The sequence below is a fragment of the Delphinapterus leucas genome, chromosome 3 (assembly GCF_059928025.1).
Source record: "Delphinapterus leucas isolate spDelLeu-1000000601 "Yukka" chromosome 3, BTC_Dleu_Yukka2, whole genome shotgun sequence".
Taxonomy (NCBI): domain Eukaryota; kingdom Metazoa; phylum Chordata; class Mammalia; order Artiodactyla; family Monodontidae; genus Delphinapterus; species Delphinapterus leucas.
This window is the reverse complement of record NC_143131.1, coordinates 32,517,070-32,534,717: the sequence shown is the minus strand read 5'-3', so window position 1 is coordinate 32,534,717 and position 17,648 is coordinate 32,517,070. Positions and strand designations below refer to the sequence as shown.

The 17,648-nt window shown below is 41.4% G+C and overlaps 1 protein-coding gene across 4 annotated transcripts in view; it reads right to left on the bottom strand.

The window, feature by feature from the left end:
• WDR70 (WD repeat domain 70) overlaps positions 1-17,648 on the bottom strand; it is a 307,508-nt gene that overhangs the window by 19,586 nt on the left and 270,274 nt on the right. For all 4 annotated transcript variants that reach the window (XM_089908783.1, XM_089908782.1, XM_022598984.3 and 1 more), the window contains 2 exons: positions 3,233-3,333; positions 1,515-1,594 (listed from right to left, as the gene is read on the bottom strand). In XM_089908783.1, the coding sequence (XP_089764909.1) occupies positions 1,515-1,594; positions 3,233-3,333 (181 nt within the window). The remainder of the gene's footprint in view (positions 1-1,514; positions 1,595-3,232; positions 3,334-17,648) is intronic.

Here is a 17,648-nt window from a genome sequence, read left to right as displayed (position 1 = left end):
GGGCAGCAGTTAAACTTAATTTCTGTGGTTTTGAAAAGAAACACTTAATGGGACTGCCTCTTGTTTTTTCTTATAGGACCCAAATGCAAATAATGCCAACAGCTTGCCTGTCAGCCCTGAAGTTTCCTCAGATGCCTCATAAACACTGGAATCACTTCACACATTTCTGAAATGTGACCACCTCTCAGGAGGAGTTGACAGCACTGAGAAACCGGAAGGGAGGAACACTTATCCCACTGAAACTGGGATAAAGGTTGCCTTGAATGCAAGGAGGTGCCTGAATCTCCTGATGTGGTGACTTGATGGGGACTTAATCCTTTTCAATATGGTCGACAAAGGAATAAAAATCAAAGTAGTATTTGTCCAATTGCTGTTGCTCAATGTCAGAATTAAATTTCAGAATATAAAAGAAAATACGTATTAAAAAGGGAAACAGTGTGATATTCTGGTGGAGAGGGAGAAGACTATTGGTGATAGAATCAAATATCTTTTTTTGACCAAAAAAAGTACCAGAATAATTTCTTTGAATGTTCATGTGCAAATTAAAACCCCTTTAAAAGAGAAAACTGGGGGAGAGTTAAAGGAATAATAGGGGTTTAAAGGAAATTTATGATATGAATGACAGAAATGTCTGTTAACACCTAAAAAACACTTCCAGTACCCCTCCTATCCTCTACCCGTACTTCCAGCCTGGGCCAGGGCCATATCACTCACTAGTAAAACATGTCTACCTTGAGTCAGGGGAGCTGAAACACAGCCACCTGTCACTCTGTGGGGCAACATGACACAACAGTATTTTTAGGAGGGGGAAAAATAGCTTTTCACTTCAAACGAATGCAGGAATTGAAGTAGGCTGCGTGTAATCACATGAGTTAGACTGGTTAAGACACAGACTTTAACACTTCTACTCTTGCAAAAAATGTCACTGGATCTCTTTACTGATCATCAGCTCCAAGGGACATGGTCTTAGATGAGACCAACCACCAGGGAGAAAACCCAGCAGTGCAGCGCCCCCTGGTCTTTAGACTGAGCCACTGATAAAGTCCACAGGGGCATCTGCTAATGACAACTGCTACTGCATCCAAGATCTCCTGCCTAGCCGCAACCTGTGACAGGTCTGAGACTGTGACTCTGGGAAACAAAAACCTGCCAGATTAACGAGGCTGTGTGACAAACCCGAGAGAAGCTGCTCTGTCCTGGTAAGATTTCTGCTCATACCCCAGGTAGTTCATTTTATATCTAAAGGTCTCTGGATCAGTCTATCACATGGTCACAGAATTTAGGCTTTTCCCTTTTGGGTTGAAAGTTACATGAAGTAACCCTGTCTCCGTGACGGGGCACAGAAGCTAAAGGGGTTAGCTGTTATATGACCCCCAGTCCTGAACACATGAAAGGGGTATTTTGTAACATATGCCTGAACTCGGAGGGCTTTTTCTGTCTCTAAAGCCATGAGATCAACAGCACACTAGAACAGAAGACAGACGCATGATGGAGAAACCCTGCTAACAACTTACGGGTGATGATGTAGTCCTGGGTTAGAGTCTCCGCTTGTTTCGCCTTCCGCTGTGTTTTAACCACACATAATTTCGCTCCCCTGAGAGGAGTAAAAGCAAACGATTTTCTTTATTTGGTCTCAGAAACAAAGTCTACGTCAAAAGCATTAGATACTTTCAGGAACATGCTCTGTACACACCACCTCACCAAGTCCTTGACTTTCTAAGGACTGGCAACAGATGGAGCCCTTGGTGATAAGAGATTAAATGTACGGGAAAGCAAGTCTGACTCAGTGGTTACTGCTCTGTGAAAGGGTTAGAAAGGTAACTGGAAAACAAAAGGTCAGTTTAAAAAAATCTATAGAAATAACCTAAAATTAAGATCTTGAAGAGATATTAATAACATCAATCAACCTTTTCACCCTAAAGGTCATAGGGTTCAAATTTTAGTTTATGTCTCAGATGAAAGCAACCTAGGTAGTCTACAGCCCAAGTGGCATTTGTCTACAATTCAAATACAAGAGTACAAGTGATCTGGAACTGAGTCAGCTTGGCAGTGTTGCCAAGGGGCTACAGTCCAAGAATGTGTGGGATTAACCAAAAGCGTGCTTAGAACATTTCACTTCTCCTTAGCAATAATGAGCATGCGTTTCAGGAGAAACAAAAACATATAAGCAAATTTCTTAAAGTAAAGATTCCAAAGATAGGAATCTTCTAAAGGGTGCTATCAAATGGGTTCATTATTTTCTCAAGTAAAACAGACTCTCTCCTCTCATCCTAATTACATTAGCATTTTCAATTTCTTTATTAAAAAACAAACAAAATCCTATTTGTTCTTAAAGACCACAATATATAACTTTATTTTATAGGGCAAAGGTTCCAACTCCAGAAAATTCTGTCTGCTTCTATTCTGAGCCAAATTATAGTCAATACATATTCACTAATAGAGGATGGGTTTCCCTTCCCCTGAAAGAACGTGGGAGCTCAAAACAGGTTTACGGGGGACCCCAGTAAATACAGCATGTGAATTTTAGTACTAGCTAGCCAAGGCTGACTCTAAAGAAAGAGCTAATCACTCACTATACCTTAACAAAGAGAAACAAAACCATCTTTTTTGGGGTTGGTGATACATGTTTACCTTTGTGCCCAAGGAAAAGAGAAATAACTGAGAGACTGACTGAGCCTCTAGTGAAGTTTTCGGATCCTTGAAGCACACTGGTATGCTTAAATTTGGCATTTGGGGACAGACATGGGATTGAAGGGGAAAGTAGCTGTGCTGTCCTCCTCTGCTGGCAGAGAACAACCCTGCCAAACATCCAAACCGGCACCTGATAAAAGCCCAAACAGAAAGGGAACAAAACAGACTAGCCGTTTCCATTTCCTATAAGTGGTTAGTTCCCTGCTTTGTTAATCCCTTACATGCATCACTGCTAATGCCACCGTCCAGGGTGGTATGCAAAGTGGGCAGGCCTTTTTCTCCCCTTGCACTCAACATTTCAGCTAAAGAACTGCAAATCCCCAGGAAACTTTCACTTTGAATTCTGTATGGATCAAGGGAGATATCCAAATCCTCTTTAAAGCACAATACTAGGAGTTTGAGGCTTTACTCTGTGCCAGCTGCATTTTCTAAAAGGGTGGATCCCCATCAAAGAGGGAAATAAATAAAAGTGGGGGTGGAAAAAGAAAACCCTCCCCCAGTTGCTGTCATCCATCTAAAACAGGCAATACTTATGAAATACCTCTGACTCTTGTTGGGGTCATAATAGACTTTAGCCAATCCGTTTCCAGTCCCCACCATGATCTGGTTCAGCTTTGGATGCCACAGGCAGCGGACAACACTCTGTAAAGGAAGGGCACGGTAGTCAACTAAAGAGGGCACATAAAAATGGAAAAAAAATCTGCTGGTACTTTGATGGCTTGTTTACGAAACTGAAAATCACCCTGATGACTACCTGTAACTTTTAGGGCATTTTCTTCTAAACCATAGGGTTGTGTTCCTGAGGTTGAGTTCTGTTCTATCACTTGTTATCTGTGTGATACTCTATAAAAATAAAAAAGATGCTCCCTTCCTGACATCCCTCCTCTCCTTCCCTGACAGCCTTGAAACCACAAAGGTGGGCTTTCCCGGCTCTGCTGCCATATGAGGCTGGCAGCTTAGAATGCTGAACCCACATAACTCAGTTCATTTTACCACTGAAGCAGATTTAGATCTCAGTGTTTCATGCTTTTATACACACAATAAATATGCCCCTCTGGACAGCATATTGAGACCAGGTGGTTACTGTTTTTAGTTTACAAAGATCGAAATCTCATAAAGCTTTTTCAGGAACAACACACATTTGCAAACATTGAATAATATCTCCCTATCTATGAGATAAACCAGCAGGTCAGTAGCAGAAGTAAAACAGAGATATGGAATATAAAGCCTTGATATTAACCTGAATGAAAAGCTATTTAGGAGAAGGTTCACTGGAAGTTATGATCCTGTGAGTTCATCACTAGTAAGGAAAATAAGTGGTACTCTGGGGTCAGAAAGAACCACGAGTTCTTAGTGAGAAGTACAGCCTGTTTTTAATTTTTGCTGAAGTAAGAGGGCAGAGGTGGAAGAGATGGCAGGGATAGAATTAAGGGGGAAAAAATGAAACTAAGGTTGGTAGGCAGAAACAGCATGTGCTGGGTTCTGCAGATCTCACTCTGATAGAGCAAGAAATGAGTGGAAACATTAATTCAATGATTATCAGGAACCTCTCACGTGCCTGGCAATGTACAAGGACTAAGGGAAAAAGGGTACAATTAGATATTGCCATTTTCTGTTCTAATACTAAAATGCAAATCATGGAATTTCTGTCTCCCAAATAATTGAACTTGGGCTGCATTTCTTTGGTTTCTTCTCCCCAGCCATCCAGCTCTTTTCTTAAGACAGAATATCTGGGAATCCCTGCAACCCCTTTTGATAGAAACTCTGGCTCCCACCTGACTGGCCCCCCAAAAAATGCATATAGTTAAATGGCTGCAATTCCTACTCTGAGATTCCTGAGAAACTAAGAAGGAAATGTAAAAGAGTCTCTGCAGAACTTCTAATTCATGCCTGACAATATTCGAGAAGAGTGGTTCTTAAGCTCTGCACCACTGAAGAGCGTTGAGATGTTCTACTGAGAAAACCAAATCAGAGTGGTTGTGTTTCCCCTGTCGTCGGGGGAAAACTAAGTTCAAAGGGCAGGTTTTCACAGTTTTAAGTTTTCTTTCCACAATTTTTCTTAAACCTGTGCTGCCTGCTACCCAATGTCTACTAGCAAGTGCTAAAAGACGATAAAACATTTCTAATGGTGAGGGAATATTAACAGAAAAACCTGAAAATAGTAAATCATATTTTTAGTAAAAGATGAAAATAGTAAATCAAAGTTTGGCTTTTAGGGTGTGGGGTGGTTGTTGCTTTGTGCATATGCTCATGAAACTTACTTTAGAATGCGTGTGTATAAAAAGTCACATTTTCCCCTACTAAAACTGTGCCTGGTTGGTAAGATGGAATTAAGTATATCAGTAGTTCATGGTCTGCAAAGCACAACCTGACTACCAGGTTCTCCGCCACTGAGACTAATTTGAGAAGCACGCCTAGACCACTGGGAATTTCCAGATGGTCAAGGCCAGGTATGTGGAAACATGAAAAGAGTCACAAACATAACTTCATATCTTACCTAGAATAAGTTCATCCAAGCCAATACTCATCTCCTTCAAGTCTTGGCTTAAGTGTCATAACTACCCAGACCACCCTATTTAAAACACCACACAACTCTCCTTACTTTCCTTGTTTTTTACAGCATGTATCCCATTTTAAAGTACTATATAGTTTACTGTTAATTATGCTTATTGTCTGCCTCCCCTACTAGGATATATGTTCCACACAGGCCGATCTTCATCTGTTTTACATAGCCAAGAATCCCAAGTGCCTAGATTAGTGTCTGGAACTCAATAAATGTTTGCTGCAGGGATGAATTAAAAGTTACAGTTCACCCAAGCCTAAATGGATTGCTTTGCTAGGTGGAGGTAGAGACAATTTTCAACTTAAACTCACTACTGCCTAGGAGGGATAATTTAATTTCTCCAGATCATTATTATACTCAAGTACCCCACAAACAGAGTAGGGTTAGCTCCCTCACAATGTGGGCCTAAAAAGAGGGATGTGCAAGGACCAGAGAGCAAGGGAGGAGAATGAGAGGGGCTTTCAAGGGCCTTCAGAAATCTCAGCACCCACAAATCGCCCCAGGACAACTTTAAGGACATGGCATTAAAGTTATTTCTCTTCCTTGGTTCTCTAGAGATCTGGCTAAGCAGTCTAAGATTACTGGTTCTCAAATATGTTTTCAAGTGAGCAGGGTGCAGAATTGGAAAAGATCCACAGTGTAGGCCTGGTAAATTCCAAGACACCGAGCCAAACAGGCAGTTTCCAGGGGCAGCAGGTTACTGTTACTCTCTCCCTCTATGCTGAGGGTGTAAATGTTAGAGAGAGGCAACGGCCCAGGCCAACAGACCAATGTCTCACGGCTTTCCAGGGAGTCCAAGCTCAGGGCACTGCACCTCTATTCCTGTTCACAGCTTTTACCCTCTAAAGCCCTTAGACACACACATGGCTTTTTACATGGAAGCAAGGAGAAGGCAAATGAGACCCCTTGAACTAAACAGTCATTCCAGAGCTCCATCCACTGTGGCAGTGAGTCACCAAAGCAGCCAATGAGGACTCTGGGAGCAGTCTGACTTAAGCAAAAGATACTTAAGGCTCAATTACCCTAAGACTGGCTATTAATCAAATATTACAAGGATTCCAAAACATGGAATGAAGAAACAGAATTCAAAGTCAAAGGTGGGTGGGCTTTTTTTGTTTATTAATATTTATTGTGTATGTTTAGCTAACCTTTGTAAACTTTGCAGCTAATGTGGCTCCACACTTTGTCCTGTCAAGGAAATGCATCTTATAGCAGAGAGCTGGCCATCTGCCAAACCAAACAACCCCTGAGACGGCAGCGAGGCTGGGGAGCAAGTAGAGCTGCCACGCTGCTAACTTGTCAAACACACATACAGGGTTTTACTTAACAACAATGGGACACGTGCCTCCTAGAAGCCCAAGGAGTTATCAGAAGACAGATGAGCTATAACTACTTAGAAGGAATGCATTCACTCAGTCAACCATCCACCAAAGACATCTTCCATCCTCTGTTCTTGAAGAGGTACTTCTGTAGCTGGGCGCTTGCCACATTCAGACGTACACATTTGCTGAGTGACACAGCAAATGAAGGGTAGAGAGCACATCTGAATTAAAGGAGCAGAGGAAAATGTCATGACAGGAGATCTGCACGGACCAAAGAGAAAGCAGAAGGCCACTGTAGTGCAAAGAACTAGAGTCTGAAGTTAGTCTGCATATTTTAATATACTGATTTGCTTAATTAAATCGATAAAGGGTTTTATTCTTACACTAATCTACTTCATCTTACCGAAGCATGTGGGACCACCACCGGCTTCCCCTAGCTGCCTAAGCTGAACCCCATGTTACCATAAAAATTAAGTTTAGTCTTTTAAAATTTATTTATTTTTTATTTTTGGTTGTGTTTGGTCTTCGCTGCTGCACACGGGCTTTCCCTAGTTGCGGTGAGCAGGGGCTACTCTTCGTTGAGGCACGTGGGCTTCTCACTGCGGTGGCCTCTCTTGTTGCGGAGCATGGGCCCTAGGCGCGTGGGGTTCAGTAGTTGTGGCATGCAGGCTCAGGAGTCGTGGCTCACGGGTTCTAAAGCGTAGGCTCAGGAGTTGTGGCGCACGGGCTTAGTTGCTCTGCGGCATGTGGGATCTTCCCGAACCAGGGCTCAAACCCACGTCCCCTGCATTGGCAGGCAGATTCTTAACCACTGCGTCACCAGGGAAGTCCCAATTTAGCCTTTTAAACCAAAACCTACTGTCATTTTAGATAATCTGGCAGTGCAGAGGAACCACAGTCTGCCCCAAAAGTGCTCAGCTCTAGCAGCAGCCACAAAGAGACAGTAACTGGCGATGGAGATCATAAGCAAGATGACAAGGAGTTACAAGACTTTCATGTGCTCAACACAGAGATCTTTCTTCTCAGTGAAGACCAGAGAAAAGAGATGGGGTGGGGGGCAGAGAAGAAGAAAGCACTTTGTGTACAAAAGGCAGTGTCAAGATTCCAAAACAGGAATTTTGGAATTACCCCTCTACAAAAGTAAAAAGGCCACAAAAAATTCCAAATAATTTATTTCTGTGGTTTTGTTTTGCTTACTTTAAGTGAAATCATGGAAGCAAATAGGGAGAAGAGGAGGAAATCAATGAGAGAAATAAATTTATATTTTAGGACATGGTAGGAAAGGAACTATTAGGTATCTGCAACTTTATGTTATTTAAAGTAGTTGAATCCTCACAGCAACACTACAAAATTAGTTATCTCACCCCCATTTCACAAGAAGAAGAAACTGAGGCTTGTAGGAGGCTGGGTAACTTTCCCAAGGTCACATAACTCGTACACAGAGGAGCTGGGCTCAGCAGGGAGGTTTTCCCAACTCCAGTGCTCATTCCTTTATACCACCTAATTATGCAAAGGCCTGTTTTAGAAGATGATGGGGAGGAAGGGATGTGGCAGATTTAAAATCATCTCCAAACCCACCTGACCCAGAAAGAGAAGTCTTAGCAAGTTTATACTAAAAAGCAGATGGTATTACTAAAATCATAAGGAAGGAAAAAGGAACTACTACCCCAGTTCACAAATGTTACTATAAAAGAAATCAATGCCTGCATAACATCTTAGGCATCCGTAATGCACATATCTAAACACCACCGTTATTCTACTTCACATGCTAAAAGAAGCCTAACATCCTTCATAATTTTATATCTTAATCATGATTATGATGAAACACCATTTCTTAATCCTTCGCAGCTGCTGACCCACACTGTAAAAGAAACTCCGTCTGGTTTTTTCATGTTTGGTTTTTGTCACATAGTACAAGAATGGATAAGCTAACCCAGTGATTCCTTGGGAGAAGCAGCATTTTCCAAAATTTCAAATAAAGAGCCTAACACCTGTCTGGGGAGGAGACTGTCACACAGTTTTGCACACTTGTGTAGAGGCAGTCTTACGGTCGTGGACACCCTCAGGACTACCCAATACATCTGAAAGGCCATGTATATGCTGATCCCCAAAACTAAGAACACAGATCAAGATGCGAGTCCAAAGCAAATAAAAAGAAGGCAGATGAAAATGGAAAGGTACTGGAGAAAGAATTTTCTTTGGATTTGCACAAGCCCAAGTTTTATTTCACAGAGAAAGAAAAACTGCTTTCCACATTAAAATATTGAGCCAGGGAGGTAGAAGAGCAAGAATGGGAAATCTTTAAACTCTTCCAGGCTATTTGTCCTGTCCTCCCAAAGCCTTGCTTTTCCAAACTTGGATGATTTTGCAGCATGCATGGGCCATTGGGCTTAGTTTCATTCCTCTAAAGTTCAGGAAGCAAACCTGGTGAGTAAGCCTTAGTCTACAATAAATAAGACTCCTCAACACCCACCTGATCTCCATGGAGACATCCCTCAAATAAAAACGATTAAAGACATTTTCTCTGCTCTTATAAGTGAGCATGTGCCTATCCTTTTTTCCTCCTCCACATTCCTCCAACTCTAAGGAACTTCCACCATAGGGCCAGATTTGTAGCAATTATCACTCTTTGCTGGAAATCTTCTTAATCTTCCCCCTTCCCTGCCCCAAACAATTCTCTCTCTGATAAACCAGATAGAAGCTCAATGGTGAAAAGAAAAAAATGCCATGGCACTTTTATAAATGTACGGGTTGCTGCAAAAAAAACAAAACAAGGAAAAGTGTTGCTCTATTCCTGCCATAAATATTTGATACAGATGCACAGATTATGCTTTTTAAAAAATGGTATCTAATTAACAAATTAAGTCCTACCAAACGGATGGAAAAATGCATTTATTAAAATCAGTTTATTTACAGCCTCTGCTCTAAAATTAAGGTAACTGCTCAAGCAGCAAAAATCTGGAACCTGGTAATTGTCCTTGGCACAAAATGAATCACATCTGTATCTGATAATAAACTTGCCTAAAGAACTTCATCACGAGAAAAAGATCTCAGAGAAAATGGAAGGTCTCCTGGGTAAGAAAATTAAATACAATTTTCTTCCTCTAATTCAAAACACTAAATGTTAGTTTGCGCCAATCTGCTATTTGAGAAGAATTTACAGAGGCAAAAAAAAAAAAAAAAAAAAAAAGCACAAATAATGATTGAAAAAAAAATCTGGTAATTATTCTTATTAATGACAGTCTGGGAGCACGAAACAAATAAGAGGCTGGAAGCTGGAGTCCACAGGGTGAGTGACACCAGTGGTGGATCCTACAAGGCAAATACAACAAGCGGGGGAAAGTGACTGGGGGTGGTGGTGGTGGTGGGATGAATTGGGAGATTGGGATTGACATGTATACACTAATATGTATAAAACGGATCACTGGGCTTCCCTGGTGGTGCAGTGGTTGAGAGTCTGCTGGCCGATGCAGGGGACATGGGTTCGTGCCCCGGTCTGGGAAGATCCCACATGCCGCGGAGCGGCTGGGCCCGTGAGCCATGGCCGCTGAGCCTGCGCGTCCGGAGCCTGTGCTCCGCAACGAGAGAGGCCACAACAGTGAGAGGCCCGCGTACCGAAAAAAAAAAAAAAAACAACAACAACGGATCACTAATAAGAACCTCCTGTAAAAAAAAATGAATAAAATGAAATTCAAAACTTAAAAAAAACAAAAAGAAGCAGCGCTTACTGGAGGCACATTCCCAATATTCTTGTAGAACTTCCTACTGGTGGGCACAGGATGGATCAAGTGTGTCAAGATATGGAGCCGTGCAGGCTTGAGAGGGGCCTGGGGCACTGGAGCCTCAGGCAAGTCAGTTCCAGCAAAGAGTGGGTTTGTCTGTTATATCATACATTATCATCTATTATGAGGACCAGCTTGTGAAAGAGCTTGGGAAGCAGTACCTAAGGCCATCTCTCTCGATCTAATCTACACAGACCCAGACCCCTTTACCATTCTTCATTTATAAGTAGTTCTTCGAGATGGGAATAAAGATAATAACCATAAATCTTTTCTTTATATAAATAAGCAAAGCACAAATGGATAAAGCTTGAAATCCCTAACTACTAGATAAGAAATATATATGATCAGATCCTGGAAATCATGAAGTATGTAAAACCAAAAATTAAAGAAAAAGCTGAATCTTCAAAGATGAACTATACAGGATACATAAAGCACTATTTGTCTTAATATAGTATAGGTAAAGATGTTTTACAAATCATACTCTTTTATTTAGCCCTTTGGGGGTCTCACAACCCCTCATCATACAAGACACAGCATTATCTATCACTCCAAAAACAGAAAAAACACTATCCTGGGACATGTGTTAATTATAGAAGTCTTTCTTCCCCACACTAATATAAACTGTGAAAGTCTGGCCAGAATTCTGATAGAACATCCGGAAAACTTGTTACCAAAGATCGTTCATCAAATTCTGGTTGGGAGAGGAAAATCCGTGGTAGAAAATCTTACAAGACATGTAAGTCCTTCACTTGGTCTTCTACCAGTGTGATGTAATATGGTGCTGAGTTTGGACAACAGAGCACTGATCATTACTGTATTATACTTTATACATTTTATAAAGAATAGCGTGTCATTTTGAACACCTACAAAATTTACGTATCTGCAAAATCAAGTTCTCTTTTCTTGATATTTTATAGCGTCAAGTATGTTTCTCCTTCAGGGTCATGTTATCTAGTAGGTGATTCTTCACCCAGTTTTGCCATTCGTGGCAATTATGTCTATACTAGGAAGTATAGATATGTTTAAATGCCAATTCAGTAAAACACCAAACTCTTGTGTAGAGAAGAAAAAAAAAGTTTCTAACTAATCAAAAGGGAAACATTGTTTCTATTGCTTTGAAGGACTAGAAATAGAAGCAAAATAGTAAACAGAAAACATTTCCATGAGACTGCTGACACCAAATAAGTAGTAGATGCCTTTTAATACAGCATGTTGCAGGGTTAAATGACACTAGAAAAGGAATACAGTACTAAACTGGACAAGCCCTGCTTTTAGTCCTCATTCTTCCGCCTTCAATGATTTATGAAGCCTGAAGCAGGATGTGATAGGTTCTTCATCTAATTGTAACTCCCCAAATGAGATCACTGTCAGACAGATAATTATAGGAAAAGACAACTCACTATAGGTTTGGAATCTAGATTCCTGCAGTAAACGTTATTTCAAAGAAGAAAATGTTGAATAGAGACTCTAAATAACTGCTCCTGAACTAAGAGTCTACTGGTTAAATTTATAAATTGTTCTTTTAAAAGAGACTGGAAATGAGAATAGAAATGAAATGATAAGCACATCAGAATTCATCTTCTAAGGAAGAATAAAGATTAGAATTTTGATAAAATACAGTGACAAATTCCAAGAAATAATTTTTACTTCAGAGCAGAGTGTGTTCTACAAAAGAGATCCAGGAAACATCATATTCATTAACAGTATAACAACCCAAACAAATTATATTCATTACAGTTTTAGATTACCAGTATTTTAAGCATCCACAGTAAACTTGCTTCCTCCACTGAAATCAAAACATAGCTATTTTTAGTAGGTCTGAAAAAAGATCATCTCAAGTTTTAAAGAAGCAGACAATTAAAATTTGTACTTCTTTCAACAAATCTAAAAGAAAACATATTTATGCTCTGAAATTCCAAATTAATTAGAAAAAACTATTAACAAAAAACAAAAACAAGAGAAGCTGGTATGGAATAGGCCATTATAGTAAGTCCCGATAAGAACATACTATAATAAAATATAACAAAAGGTAAAGCAAAATTAACAAACACATTTTCACCAAACACCTACCATGTGCCATATATTGTTCTAACCATAGGAATATAATGCCCTTCCCACCCACATGGCACCAAGGAGTCCCTTACTCCAATTTGGTCACTGGAAAATCCAGAAATGTCTGAGAAAAAGAGTACCAAAGATAATAGAAGTGTTGAGAAAATATGACCCACAAGGAAAGGTTAAAACAACAACAACTAAGTTTGGTTCACTTAGACAAGAGAAGACAGAACAGCAACTTTATAATCTTAAAGGAAATAGAGGATGTTGACCAGCTGTTCTCCAATTCCTTGAGGACTAGAGTAAAGGATGTGGGCTCTAAGCATGAGAATGTGAGCCTAAAAATAATGAAAAAAAAAAAAAGATATGATGGTATGGGATTTCATAAACAGAAATGAACTCTTAGGGAGGTTGTAAACTCTTCTGTTAAAGTCTAATTTTCATATAGGCGAGTTGAGCCGTGGTCCTCAGGTAGGCAAGATGGACTCTGGAAGATAATATTGAGACACGGAGCAACGTATGCCTGATGCCAGATGGCAGCTGATGAAGCAAAAGCCAGCAGCTTTGCCTGGCATACTTACGTGAAGGGAACCTATCACCAGTGTAGCAGAGGGGACTCGCACTAGGATCAAAGACATTATTTTATTTTCTATAATATGAACGTCCTTGCAAATGTGCAGGGATCTTCGAGCTTCCTCCCAGGCACATTTGCTGCAATTTCATTATTTATTTCACATAGTTTTCCACCACAGCTATGATTTTTTTTAATTAAAAGAAAATCTCCTGGGCTTCCCTGGTGGCACAGTGGTTGAGAGTCTGCCTGCCGATGCAGGGGACATGGGTTCGTGCCCCGGTCTGGGAAGATCCCACATGCCGTGGAGCAGCTGGGCCCGTAAGTCATGGCTGCTGAGCCTGCGCGTCCAGAGCCTGTGCTCCACAACGGGAGAGGCCACAACAGTGAGAGGCCTGCGTACCACAAAAAAAAAAAAAAAAAAAAAAAAAAATCTCCTGGTGCTGGGTGAGATACAGGGACCACATTCCACTCAGTCTCACCCTCTGAATGCAATTATAAAACCTAAATTTCAGGATTCTGAAAACTAAATAGTAGTAGGTGGATTGGGGAATTAGCCCAGCATTCAAAGTATCACTAAGGCACCAGTGAGTTTACTATTTCCCCACTCTGGTACTCCACCGTATCCCCCGCCACAAAAAAGCCTGTAATGAACAAAAGATCAAAAGTTTAAATTAAGGCAGCCTCAGTTCAACTGAATTTTCCTTTTGCCTCGGGATTCAATACAGCTTGGCATAGCACTGTTACTGATCCCATTTTTATTTAAAGCACTGGAATTTTACTCATCATGAATTTTATGCATTAATTCTTATTTTTTATAATATTGCATTAAAATGTTAATTTGCTTTATTACTGAGTTTTTTGATACCTCCTTCAATTTTGTACTTGAGTCTGACCCTAGTCCTGGCCGTGATTCAACCTATATCTCACTCTATTACACAAAGGTTAGCTCAAAATAAACCACACACCCAAAATGAACCACATTAAACCATAGAACTTTTAGAAGAAAACAGAAGAAAACCTGTGTAACCTGGAGTCAGTCAAGGAGTTCTTAGATGTGACACCAAAGCTACATCCTACAAAATAAAAAACTGATAAATTAGACTTTACCAAAATTAAAGTATTTTGGAGGAGCTTCAAGGTGGTGGAAGAGTAAGACGCGGAGATCACCTTCCTCCCCACAAATACATCAGAAATACATCTACATGTGGAACAACTCCTACAGAACACCTACTGAACGCTGGCAGAAGACCTCAGACCTCCCAAAAGGCAAGAAACTCACCACGTACCTGGGTAGGGCAAAAGAAAAAAGAATAAACAGAGACAAAAGGATAGGGACGGGACTTGCGCCAGTGGGAGGGAGCTGTGAAGGAGGAAAGGTTTCCACACACTAGGAAGCCCCTTCGCGGGCGGAGACTGCGGGTGTCGGAGGGGGGGAGTTTCGGGGCCGCGGAGGAGAGCACAGCAACAGGGGTGCGGAGGGCAAAGCGGGGAGATTCCCGCACAGAGGATCGGTGCCGACCGGCACTCACCAGCCCGAGAGGCTTGTCTGCTCACACGCCGGGGCGGGCAGGGGCTGAGAACTGAGGCTCGGGCTTCGGTCGGATCCCAGGGAGAGGACTGGGGTTGGCTGTGTGAACACAGCCTGAAGGGGGCTAGTGCGCCACGGCTAGGCGGGAGGGAGTCCAGGAAAAAGTCTGGAGCTGCCGAAGAGGCAAGACTTTTTCTTGCCTATTTGTTTCCTGGTGCGCAAGGAGAGGGGATTCAGGGTGCCGCTTAAAAGTACCTCCACAGACGGGCGCGAGCCGCAACTATCAGCGCGGACCCCAGAGACGGGCATGAGACACTAAGGCTGCTGCTGCCGCCACCATGAAGCCCGTGTGCAAGCACAGGTCACTATCCAACCTCCCTGTCTGGGAGCCTGTGCAGCCCGCCACTGCCAGGGTCCCGGGATCCAGGGACAACTTCCCTGGGAGAACACACAGCGTGCCTCAGTCTGGAGCAATGTCACACTGGCCTCTGCCTCCGCAGGCTCGCCCCGCATCCGTACCCCTCCCTCCCCACGGCCTGAGTGAGCCAGAGCACCCGAATCAGTGGTTCCTTTACCCCATCCTGTATGAGTGAAGAACAGACGCCCTCAGGTGACCTACAGGCAGAGGCGGGTCGAAATCCAAAGCTGAACCCCTGGAGCTGTGCGAACAAAGAAGAATAAGGGAAATTTCTCCCAGCAGCCTCCGGAGCAGAGGATTAAATCTCCACAATCAACGTGATGTACCCTGCATCTGTGGAATACCTGAATAGACAACGAATCATCCCAAATTGAGGAGGTGGACTTTGGGAGCAAAGATATATATATATTTTTTCCCTTTTTCTCTTTTTGAGAGTATGTATGTGTATGCTTCTGGGTGTGATTTTGTCTGTACAGCTTTGCTTTTACCATTTGTCTTAGGGTTCTGTCTGTCCGTTGTTTTTTTTTTTTTTTACTTTTTAGAAAATTTTCTTAGTAATTATTTTTTATTTTAATAACTTTCCTTTATTTTATTTTATTTTATCTTCATTCTTTCTTTCTCTCTTTTTTTCCTCCCTTTTATTCTGAGCCGTGTGGATGAAAGGCTCTTGGTGCTCCAGCCAGGCGTCAGGGCTGTGCCACTGAGGCGGGAGAACCAAGTTCAGGACACTGCTCCACAACAGACCTCCCAGCTCCACATAATATCAAACGGTGAAAATCTCCCAGAGATCTCCATCTCAACGCCAAGACCCAGCTTCACTCAACGAACAGCAAGCTACAGTGCTGGACACCCTAGGCCAAACTAGCAAGACAGGAACACAACCCCATCCATTAGCACAGAGGCTGCCTAAAATCATCATAAGGCCACAGACACCCCAACACACCACCAGACATGGACCTACCCACCAGAAAGACAAGACCCAGCCTCATCCACCAGAACACAAGCACTCGTCCCCGCCACCAGGAAGCCTACACAACCCACTGAACCAACTTTAGCCACTGCAGACAGATACCAAACCAACGGGAATTACAAACCTGCAGACTGAGAAAAGGAGACCCCAAACACAGTAAGGTAAGCAAAATGAGAAGACAGAGAAACACACAGCAGACGAAGTAGCAAGGCAAAAACCAACCAGACCTAACAAATGAAGAGGAAATAGGCAGTCTACCTGAAAAAGAATTCACAATAACAATAGTAAAAATGATAGAAAATCTTGGAAATAGAACACAGAAAATACAAGAAACATTTAACAAGGACTTAGAAGAACTAAAGAGCAAACAGACAGTGATGAACAACACAATAAATGAAATTAAAAATTCTCTAGACGGGATCAATAGCAGAATAACTGAGGCAGAAAAACGGATAAGCGACCTGGAAGATAAAATAGTGGAAATAATTACCGCAGAGCAGAATAAAGAAAAAAGAATGAAAACAATTGAGGACAGTCTCAGAGACCTCTGGGACCACATTAAATGCACCAACATTCGAATTGTAGGGGTCCCAGAAGAAGAAGAGAAAAACAAAGGGACTCAGAAAATATTTGAAGAGATTAGAGTTGAAAACTTCCCTAATATGGGAAAGGAAATAGTTAACCAAGTCCAGGAAGCACAGAGAGTCCCATACAGGATAAATCCAAGAGGAAACACGCCAAGACACATATTAATCAAACTATCAAAAATTAAATACAAAGAAAAAATATTAAAAGCAGTAAGGGAAAAGCACCAAATAACATATAACAGAATACCCATAAGGTTAACAGCTGATCTTGCAGCAGAAACTCTGCAAGCCAGAAGGGAGTGGCAGGACATATTTAAAGTGATGAAAGGGAAAAACCTACAACCAAGATTACTCTACTCAGCAAGGATATCATTCAGATTTGACGGAGAAATTAAAACCTTTATAAATAAGCAGGAGCTAAGAGAATTCAGCACCACCAAACCAGCTTTACAACAAATGCTAAAGGAACTTCTCTAGGCAGGAAACACATGAGAAGGAAAAGACCTACAATAACAAACCCGAAACAATTAAGAAAATGGTAATAGGAACATAAATATCGATAATTACCTTAAATGTAAATGGATTAAGTGCTCCAACCAGAAGACACAGACTGGCTGAATGGAGACAAAAACAAGACCCGTATATATGCTGTCTACAAGAGACCCACTTCAGACCTAGGGACACATACAGACTGAAAGTGAGGGGATGGAAAAAGATATTCCATGCAAATGGAAATCAAAAGAAAGCTGGAGTAGTAATTCTCATATCAGACAAAATAGACTTTAATATAAAGACTATTACAAGAGACAAAGAAGGACACTACATAATGATCAAGGGATTGATCCAAGAAGAAGATATAACAATTGGAAATATTTATGCACCCAACATAGGAGCACCTCAATACATAAGGCAAATACTAACAGCCATAAAAGGGGAAATAGACAGTAACACAATCATAGTAGGGGACTTTAACATCCCACTTTCACCAATGGACAGATCATCCAAGATGAAAATAAATAAGGAAACACAAGCTTTAAATGATACATTAAACAAGATGGACTTAATTGATATTTATAGGACATTCCATCCCAAAACAACAGAATACACATTCTTCTCAAGTGCTCATGGAACATTCTCCAAGATAGATCATATCTTGGG